At 51.6% G+C, this 10,448-nt stretch overlaps 1 protein-coding gene across 8 annotated transcripts in view; it reads right to left on the bottom strand.

Annotated features, from left to right (window-relative positions):
• Window positions 1-9,291: 9,291 nt before the first annotated feature.
• Window positions 9,292-10,448, bottom strand: part of CARS1 (cysteinyl-tRNA synthetase 1) — a 56,034-nt gene continuing 54,877 nt past the window's right edge. For 7 of the 8 annotated variants that reach the window (XM_017887369.1, XM_017887342.1, XM_017887348.1 and 4 more), the window contains 2 exons: window positions 10,352-10,435; window positions 9,292-9,611 (listed from right to left, as the gene is read on the bottom strand). In XM_017887369.1, coding sequence (XP_017742858.1) covers window positions 9,477-9,611; window positions 10,352-10,435 — 219 coding nt within the window. In that variant the 3' untranslated portion in view covers window positions 9,292-9,476. The remainder of the gene's footprint in view (window positions 9,612-10,351; window positions 10,436-10,448) is intronic. The other variant, XR_001888255.1, reaches the window with a different exon arrangement.

Genomic DNA, 10,448 nt, shown 5'->3' with positions numbered 1-10,448 from the left:
GAAGCCACCGAAGACTGTCTCCGCCTTATGCAAATATTCCTCCGCGGGGCCGGCGCCCCGCGCTCCTCCGCCTCTTTAGATGGGGCGGGGCGAGGTGTAGACCGCATGTGTGGCTCTGGGCTGGGCTGGCCTGGGTCCCCGCTCCCGGGACCCTCCCCGGTTGGCACTGCATCCTCGCGGGACACCGGGCATCACCTCTCTCCGTGGGTCCCGGCCGTCTTTATCTCCTGCGCCCTCCCAGTTCCCTAGTTCAATCCAGTCCGCGGCGGGTCGGTGCCTCCAGCGCTCCGTGCGCCCGCTGATGTGAGAACCCCACCTCCCACGTCGTCCCCTGGCGCTACTCCTTGAGAACATCGCAGGGGCCCCCTCCGCCTGGCAGCCGTTTTCAACTAGTCCCGTTAGTGGTTGGGACCTAAGCTTAACCCCTGCTCATACCCCAGGTCCCAGGTTGGATAACATTTCCTCTGCGAAAAGGTCGGGGCTGGGTCGCCTCCGCGAACACGACGGGACTACCCACTTCCTGCGTCTCTTCCCGCACGCCCTGAGCCCCGCAGTGTCCCAGCAGCCTAGTTCTGGCCTGGGGGAGACCCTGTCGGACAAGGAGGGAAAACAGTGCGCACTGGGCCCTCAGATCAGGCCCCTGAAGCAGAGCAGGGCAGGGAGAAGCTGGCCCGTTTCGCCCACCCTGTTCTCCCTCTCAGGGTGCCCCCTGGGCTGGGGTGAAGGTAACAGCCCCAGCCTCTCCACATCATATTTTGTAGAAAGATATCCAATTTGCCGGGCGCGGTGGCTCAAGCCTGTAATCCCAGCACTTTGGGAGGCCGAGAGGGACGGATCACGACGAGGTCAGGAGATCGAGACCATCCTGGCTAACACGGTGAAACCCCGTCTCTACTAAAAAATACAAAAAACTAGCCGGGCGAGGTGGCGGGCGCCTGTAGTCCCAGCTACTCGGGAGGCTGAGGCAGGAGAATGGCGGGAACCCGGGAGGCGAAGCTTGCAGTGAGCTGAGATCCGGCCACTGCACTCCAGCCTGGGCGACAGAGCAAGACTCCGTCTCAAAAAAAAAAAAAAAAAAAAAAAAAAGAGATATCCAATTTGATCGGAAAATAACCCCTGCGCTGGGGCTTTTGAGGCTGGTCATTTCCATGTTCAACCGTGCCATTGGGGGTCTTCAAGTCTTTTGTGCATTTTTTTCAGAAACGTTCTTTTTTTGGGGTGAGGTTACTTTTGAAACAATTGCTAATTATTATTATTATTAGCAAGTCATTCCTGTAATGGGGAAAATTTGTAACCATCTAAAGGCTCCTGGTTGAGGGATTAAGAACATAGCCTCAGTTATAAACCTCAGAGGTAACCTGGGAGGCTGAGGCAGGAGGATCGCTTGAGCCCAGGAATTCAAGTCCAGCCTGGGCAACATAGTGAAACTTCATCTCTAAAAAGAATTTAATGCGGAGCGCCGTGGCTCAGGCCTGTAAACCCAGCACTCTGGGAGGTAGAGGCAACAAGTCCAGCCTGGGCAACAGAGAGAGAGCACATTTCCCCCACTCCAAAAAAAAAAAAAAAAAATTACCCAGGCGTGGTGGCTCAGGCCTGTAATACCAGCTACTTGGGAGGCTGAGGTGAGAGAATTACCTGAGCCCGTGAGGTCAAGGCTGCAGTGAGCAGAGATTGGGCCACTGCACTCCAGCCTGGGTAACCAGAGGGGGATACTGTCTCAAAAAAACAAAAAAGAGGCGGCACGCGGTGGCTCACGCCTGTAATCCCAGCACTTTGGGAGGCCGAGGTGGACAGATCAGGAGGTCAGGAGTTCCAGACCATCCTGGCTAACAGTTTGAAACCCCGTCTGTACTAAAAATACAAAAAAATTAGCCGGGTGTGGTGGCGGGCGCCTGTAGTCCCAGCTACTCCGGAGGCTGAGGCAGGAGAATGGCATGAACCCGGGAGGCGGAGCTTGCAGTGAGCCAAGATCGTGCCATTGCACTCCAGCCTCAGCAACAGAGCAAGACTCAGTCTCAAAAAAAAAAAAAAAAAAAAAAAAAAAAAAAAAAAAAGAAAAGAAAAGAAAAAGAGGCCAGGCGCGGTGGCTCACGCCTCTAATCCCAGCACTTTGGGAGGCCGAGGTGGGTGGATCACCTGATGTCGGGAGTTCGAGACTAGCCTGACCAACATGGAGAAACCCCGTCTCTACTAAAAAAATACAAAATTAGCCGGGCATGGTGATGCACACTTGTAGTCCCAGCTACTCAGGAAGGCTGAGGCAGGAGAATCACTTGAACCTGGGAGAATCGCTTGAACCCAGGAGGCGGAGGTTGCGGTGAGCAGAGATCATGCAATTGCACTCCAGCCTGGGCAACAAGAGCGAAACTCCATCTCAAAAAGAAAGAAAAAGAGAAAAAAAGGAAAGGAAGGAAGGAATTAAAACAAAAAGCATAAAAACCCCTCAGAGGTGACCAGTGCATGGCTGAGGCCTGACCCACACAGCCTACTCAGTCCTGTCTGGCCAAAGAAATTAATTAAAACAAGGGCCGGGCTGGGTGGCTCACGCCTGTAATCCCAGCACTTTGGGAGGCCAAGGCAGGCAGATCACGAGGTCAGGAGATCGAGACCATCCTGGCTAACACGGTGAAACCTCGTCTCTACTAAAAATACAAAAACAGAATTAGCTGGGCATGGTGGCCTGTAGTCCCAGCTACTCCAGAGGCTGAAGCAGGAGAATGGCGTGAACTGGGGAGGTGGAGCTTGCAGTGAGCCAAGATCGTGCCACTGCACTCCAGCCTGGGCAACAGAGCGAGACCCCGTCTCAAAAAAAAAAAAAAAAAGAGAGAGAAAGAAAAAGAAACTAATTAAAACAAAAAACATAAAAACCGGAGGTGACCGGTGCATGGCTGAGCCCTGATCCACACAGCGTGCTCAGTCCTGTCTGGCCATCTGTGTTTTAGGAGAGGGTGTGTGTGCTCTCAATGCCTATTTTACTTATTTAGGCTTTCAGACTTTTCTACAATGGTCATACTTTATGCTTTGTGGAAGCATAAACAAGGAAAGAAACGACACAAGAACCTGGGCATCTGCAGTTTTGAGGGTCCTTCCTCCCGTCTAATAAAGTCTCTAGTCCATTTGTAGTAATGGGATCCAGCTGCTCCTGGATGTTGGGGTTGGTGGGGGTGGCATCCGGGTGGGTGGAGCCTCTGAGGGAGCTGGGCCTTGGGGCTGGGGGCAGCTGGACCTGCTCCCTGCGAGATCTGCTGGAACTGGAATGATTGTGGTGGTGTTTTTCTCTTGGTGGTTGGTGGTTTCTCTCCTTGGAAGGTTCTCATTTTGAAATAGAATCTTCACAGATGCAATTAGGTAATGAGGTCGAATGGGCAGATTGCTTGAACCCGAGAGTTTGAGACCAGCCTGGGCAACAGGATGAGATCCCATCTCTACCAAATATCTAAAAATTAGCCAGGCATGGTGGTGCATCTATAGTCCCAGCTGCTTGAGAGGCTGAGGTGGGAGGATCACTTGTGCCCGGGAGTTGGAGGCTGCAGTGAGCTGTGATCATGCAGTGGCCTGGGTGACAGAGCAAGACCAAGACCCTGTGTCAAAAAAGAGAAGCCCCCAGATGACAGACATGCAACCAGGGTTGAGGACCACTGGGATCAGGACTCCCAGGGTAGCCAGCATTCGGTGGGTTTCATCCGTTTTCCCAGCGCTGCCTCTGCCAGGCCTCAGGCATGAGCCCACCTGTTTACAACCCCTCTGCCATCTCAGCCTTCTCCAACCTGGAGATCAGGAGTCCCCTCCAGAGGCTGCCTTGCCTGTGGTTCTGCTCCTGGCTGCCTTGTGCTCAGTGGGGTTCTGGGAGACAGTCCTGGACAGACACCACGTGTTTCTCCTTCACATTGCCAGCACCTGGAAAAGTGCCTGGCACTTGGCGAGCTGTGCCCTTACCTGGGTGCTACTGACAATGGCTACACCTTGGCCTGGAAGTGGAGGCAGGAATCACTGTCCCATTCAACCGAGGAGAAAACAGAGAAGCCCCTGTAACGCCCCCAGCTAAGTGGCTCTGGCCCTGGAGGGACCATGCCCTTCACCTGCGGCGGGGTGCTACTCCTCAAACGACCTCGCAGCCGCCAAGAGCTGGAGCCTAGGCCTCAGAAATGCCCAAATCTTCCTCAGTAGGGTGGTGGCTCAGCCTGTGGGGCATTAACAAAGTGGGGCCCTGGAGACATCCAAGAGAGGTAGCAGGTTTCTTCTGGTGTATGGAGAACAGAAAACACCCATGGCGTACTGCACACAAAAGAGGGGTGCAGTCAGGGAGTGACTTCGTGAACTTCACAGCCTCAGAAAGAAGGCATCTGGAAGACCGTACCCCAAATGTTGCAGGGATTTGAGAGGTAAGGCACAGGGCCTTTCAGTTTCTACTTTATATTGGAAATTTTCTATATTATTTATTTTAAATAATGAATACATGACTTTTTATAGTAAAGACACCAAAGATTGCTCTTTGTGGAAAAACAGGAAGATGTAAATCTGGCTCTTACAGCTGAACAGAGCTTTCATGTACACAAAAGAAACACTTTTCACAGACAAAAAAAAAAAAACAAACAAAAAAAAACACTTTTCACAGGCAAACTAATATTATACAAGTTAAGAAAAGTGTCCACCCCACGTTGATCAAGAAGGATCTACTGCAGCCTGACAGCAAGATATTGCAGGGTAGGGTGTTGGGGTCCTCTTGGGGACCAAGCCAGTGGCCTGGCCAGCCAGCCTGTTGTCACTGCAGGCCCTCGACCCAACCTGGGGAGACTGGAGGAAGTTGGGGGAGGGCAGGGAGAAGGCGCACCAGGTAGTGGGCACTCAGAGGGAGTAAACCCCTTTCAGAAAATCGGCCCAGAATTACTCTGAATGGGGGAGGGGGCGTGAAACAGGGGCCACAGCCTGACTCTACTCCAGTCCAGGCAGAGCCAGGCCTTCACCAGCTGTGGGGACCAGGCGTGCCCCTGGTGATCTGAATACGTTTTTGTGCACTCACCACTGGAAACGGGGGGCGGGGGGCACAGGCCACTCCTTCCTGTCTCCTTGGATGGCACCGTGGCCTTGGGCCAACCTCCGCTCACCCCAGTAGTGGCAGCTACAGACCAGGGTATTTCCTCATGGCCCAGTTGTCAGGACATTTGATACGTGGTTTCCAGCACAGGCCAGCAGAGAGGATACACTGTGGAAGGGATTGCTGCTGCTGGGGTGACTGGGCTTCATCAGTTTCCTTGGCTGAAGGATACTGAGTTACAGGCTTCAGGCTACTTTGTATCTCATTAAAGACACCTCTGGAGGCAGCTGCCATTATCACACTAACGAAATTAGCAAAAATCTTGACTGTCATCCAATACCTGGTCATTCAAATTTCTTGATTTTTTTTTTTTTGTTTTTTTGTTTTTTTTTTTGAGACAGAGTTTCGCTCTTGTTGCCCAGGCTGGAGTGCAATGGCGCGATCTCGGCTCACCGCAACCTCTACCTCCTGGGTTCAAGCGATTCTCCTTCCTCAGCCTCCTGAGTAGCTGGCATGCACCACCATGCCCAACTAATTTTTTTGTATTTTTAGTGGAAATGGAATCTCTACTAAAAATGATCCGCCCTCTTCGGCCTCTCAAAGTGCTGGGATTACAGGCGTGAGCCACCACGCCCAGCCCCCCTTGAAATGTCTTTACAGCAGGTTTGTTCAAGGTTGAGGAGCCCTAGCCTAAAAGCTTCATTCAATACTGACTTATACTTTTAGAGGAAATCCTTCTTTTTGTCGGGGGGCTGAGAGCCAGAGCCCAGCATCAAAAAGTAACATATATTCCCTCCTGGAAACCTACAAGCCACGCACAAGGTGACACTTTGGCACCACGAAATTACCCAGCACCTACCAGCTTTCACCCAGGGGTCTCAGCATCCACGGTCAGCCCCTGCCTGAATCAATGACTTCATTTGGGGCTGCAGAATGGAGATGTCTGATCCTGGTGCTTCTTCCCTTAGCTGGCATCTCTGGGGAAAGACCAACTTTCTCCTTTCAGCTAGGGCCATTCCTGAAATACACTTCCCAGAAATACATTTCCCATGCAAGGTGAAATACTTGGTTCTGTCACCAATGAGTAACTCTATAGAAAGGAGCTGACACAGGAGCCACCTCCAGTAATGACAATATGTTTTAGCTTTCTCTATTTTTGAGAATAAATAGATGCCTGGGTTTTGATTAATCTTTTTTTTTTTTTTTTTTGAACAGAGTCTTGCTCTGTCACCCAGACTGGAGAGCAGTGGTGTGATCACAGCTCACTGCAGCCTCCACCTCCCATGCTCAGGCAATCCTCCAACCTCAGCCTCCTGAGTAGCTGGGATCACAAGTGCACCACCACACCGGCCAATTCTTTTTATTTTTAGTAGAGATGGGGTCTCACTATGTTGCCCTGGCTGGAATCATTCTTTTCAATGTTCAAATTGTCCCAAACTTAGCCAGTAGGAGCTCCTGAAGCCTTATTTTAAAGTAAGTACAGGCTCCCAGAAAACTGCAAAATGTGTTTCCTGATGGTCACACCTTGCCTGGCCAGAGTTCATGATCAACACAGGAGACTGACATTGGTACAATGTGTGTGACTCTACGTTGTGTTATCACACATGCAGATTTGTGTGATCACCATGGCAACGAGAACATGGACGTACCCTCCCCACCAACCCCCGCCTCCGCTGTCCCTGTACAGTCACTCCCCCAACCTGCCCCTCACCATCTTTAACCCCAGCTACCACCATCTGTTCTCTATTCCTACAGCTTGGATTTTGAGAATGTTATCTACATGGAATCACACAGCAGGCAACCTTTCAGGGGTGGCTTTTCCACCCAGCAGAATGCCCCTGACACATACCACCCAGCTGCTATGTGTCACTAGCTTGTCCAGTGTCCTTCTGACCTGACTTCTTGGTGTTCGAAGGCTCCCCTTTTGGGGCACAAGAGTGCTCGGCTACTCCTGCTGCTGCAGACCTGGAACTGGCCATGTCTCCAGGGGGTGGGGGGATGGGATTTAGAGCCCCCGATCGGGGCTAGGGCTGCTCACTGCCACAGGGCTACCTTGCTTCTCCACCCTTCCCATCTACACAGCCAGGAAACAATCTACTTTTTAAAATCACAAGTTACTTCATATTGTTTTTTCTAACTCATATTTAATAGTAAAGTGCTTTTCCTTGACTTCTTTGATTTTTATTCTTGTATTTTTTTCTCTTACATTAAAAACTTGGTTGCTAGGCTGGGCACAGTGGCTCACGCCTGTAATCCCAGCACTTTGGGAGGCTGAGGTGGGCGGATCTCTTGAGGTCAGGAGTTCAAGACCAGCCTGGCCAATATGGTGAAACCCCATCTCTACTAGAAATACAAAAATTAGCTGGACTTGGTGGCACGTGGCTGTGGTCCCAGCTACTTGGGAGGCTGAGGCAGAAGAATCGCTTGAACCCGGGAGGTGGAGGTTACAGCGAGCTGAGATTGCTCCACTGCACTCCAGCCTGGGTGTCAGTGATCTTATTTGTCTTGGCATATAGGGTTTGAAAATTACAATGCCAATATTACTACTAACAACAAAACGATTGCATTGTTTGACTTTTCTGCACCTTTTTTGACCTTAGAAGATACCCCATTAAAGATGTGTAGCAAAAAATGGCCAATTCTCAGCAAGTTCAAGTTCTTGAGGTTGCCAATTTGATTTATCGTTTTGTGCCGTATGGTACTTTCTGAAATAGCCACAGTAGTATTTCCCCTCCCTTCTGGAACCCAGTAATGCCCACCACAGGGTGGTGTCTATGCCTCCCCCTCCCCATGGATGTGGGTGGGCCTTGTGACGGCCTCCACTAGGGAGGACAGTGGAAGTCAGGACATGACCTCCGAGGTTAGATCCTAAAAGGCCAGATAGCTCCTGTCTCTCTCTCTCTCAGGACTTGCGCCTTTGGAGCTATAGGCTGCTGCGACAGAATCAGCCACCCTGAAGCCACCAAGCTAGAGAAACCACACAGAGATCAAAGGTGTCCAAGCAGCCCCAGTATGGGACCCAGGCACAAACCTAGAGATGACCCCATCTGCCTGCAACTGAAAACCAATCTGCTGAGTCCAGTCAATCCAGAGCCATGAGTTATTAACATGATCATCGTTGTTTTCAGCCATGAAGTTTTGGGGTGATTTGTTAAGTGGCAACAGATAACTGGAACACGTTTGTTTTACTTTGTTTGGGGGACTTTTCTTTCTTGCTGGTTTAAATTTATATAGATAGATAGATAGATAGATAGATAGATAGATAGATAGATAGAAAGATAGATATAGATATTAAAAAAACACTGACAAGGTTCAAAGTCAGACCTATCAATACCCAGAGACTGTCCCCACTGATTTATAACCTTAGTGCTCCCTACATAATTGGGTGGGTGCTCTCAAGCTGTGCCAAGCACCCTGCTGATGCACAGACAGGCTGGTTCCAGCCTTTTGCTGTGTCACACACTACTGCAGTAAACAGCAAGCGCACGTGGAGGGCAACAACCAAGAACCGGCGCACCCACAACCCAACACTGCCACACTCCCCATGCTGGGGCTGCTGCCACCATCCACGTGCACTGGGTAGAGTGTCTCCTGGCTGTCCACAGCACCAATGACTGTCTTTTGTCCGGACGGATATGGCCCGGCACCAGCTTCCACAGGCATGAAGCAGGCTCTGGCTTCTGCTTACGCCCTCCTCAGCCAAGGATGGGTAAGCACCTTCACGTCTGGGTGCTGATTCTCAGTCTAGGTGAAACGGCAAGTGTGGGCCAGGGTGGCAAGGCAACACTGGGCAGCCTGGGGCGACAGGAAGGTCCCTGCTGTGTTGAGAACACCCCCACATCTCACCCATGAGCCATGCACATCCTGGACTTGCTGTCTCCAACGGCAGTTCTGGGCAGCTCGCCAGGGGCCTGCCTGCTGAGCCACTGGCTATGCTGCTGCCCAGTATGGAATGGCTCTAGGAAAACCTGCCGTGTGTTTATTCATCAGAACCCGAGGGCAGACTGAGTGGCCTTTGTCTAGGGCTCAGCAGGCTCTGCCAGTCTGAGCCTGTCTTTTTCCTACTCAAATACCTCCAAATGTGCCCACACACCAGAGATTAGCCGATAGCCATCAGCATGGGGGAGAAATTCCTCGGCCAGCTGAAGCAGCTCAACTGACCCAAGCACCTAGGTTGTGACCTGCTGACCAAGCGGCCCTGGCTGGCCACCAGGCCCCCTGCCAAGTGCTGAACATGCAGAACAAGGCAGAGAGGGTCTCATTGTTCAGAAAAATTTATTATAATGTCTCAGAGCCAATGACGACACGAACCTACATGAACACAACTCTTAATTTAGGACCCAAGGGCAACAATAAGTGTGACTGGAGCACTGGAGCGCTGTCACGGAGGCAGCCAGGAGCCACTAGTCCGCAATGGTTTAAAAAGTCAGTCCTGCGCCCCTCACTGGAAGCTTCCATTCTGAGGCATCTGCAAATATTCCTTGTAGAGCTTCTCCTGAGCCTCGAAGAGCTTCTTCACCTTCTTGGCTTGCCCTTTGCTGAGCTCTTTGCCCTCTGCGTCATGTGTGGGCAGACCCTGAAAAGCCAGAGCACAGTGGCTATTGGTCTCTGCACCTGGGTAAGCCCAACTCCCCTTTCTTTGCCCTCCTGTCTCAAAGTGTGCATCTCCCTGATGCAGCCATGTCCTCTTGCTTGGACAGTCACCACACTGCTCTGGAGCCAGCACACTGCTCTGGCGCCAGCACACTGATCTGGAGCCAGCACACTGATCTGGCAGTGCCAGCTCTAGCAGCTAAGAATGGGAGAGGGGCGGCCAGAGTCTGGGGGTGCTTCCTGACTAAGGTGAGGGGCACTATGCCCCTCAGAGCCTACCCATGGCTGAGTTCTGACACAGCCAGCCCAAAGGTACCCAGCAAACACATCCAAATGCCAGCAGGGAGGGGTCTGGAGGTTTGGAGGCAGTGGCTGTGAACTGCTATGACGAAGGACCTGGGGGCAGGAGGCCTATCTGTGCCACCGCACTTTAGCCAGCTTGTGAGGGCCTGGGTGGATCTCGGCCCGGGCCACAACTCCCAGGGCTAGGGACCAGAGCTCGCCACACCAGTGGAGGGGTGGCCCTGACACGGCTTGCCTAGCTGCCTGGGCTGTGGAAGGAGCTCAGTAGTTGGGCCAGGAGGCCCTGGACCTAAAGCAGGTGTCAGATTTGATTCCAAATTTTCTACAGACAGAAAATCTGCCTGTCCAAGGTTGAAAATTCCTGTCCTCCCAATTTAATGTGGTCTAATAAAGTTCCGAAAAGAAGAGAAGGATGCTTACATTTTCATCAAACTTGGAGTATTTGTTGGTTTCTGACAAGAACATCTCACTAGGAGGAATCTTCATCTTGGCCAGCTTTGCTGCCTGGAACACACAA

Source organism: Rhinopithecus bieti, unplaced genomic scaffold (assembly GCF_001698545.2).
Source record: "Rhinopithecus bieti isolate Rb0 unplaced genomic scaffold, ASM169854v2 scaffold_1014, whole genome shotgun sequence".
In the NCBI taxonomy this organism is placed as follows: domain Eukaryota; kingdom Metazoa; phylum Chordata; class Mammalia; order Primates; family Cercopithecidae; genus Rhinopithecus; species Rhinopithecus bieti.
The sequence above is the reverse complement of the archived record's forward strand: the minus strand, read 5'-3'. Positions and strand labels throughout refer to the sequence as shown.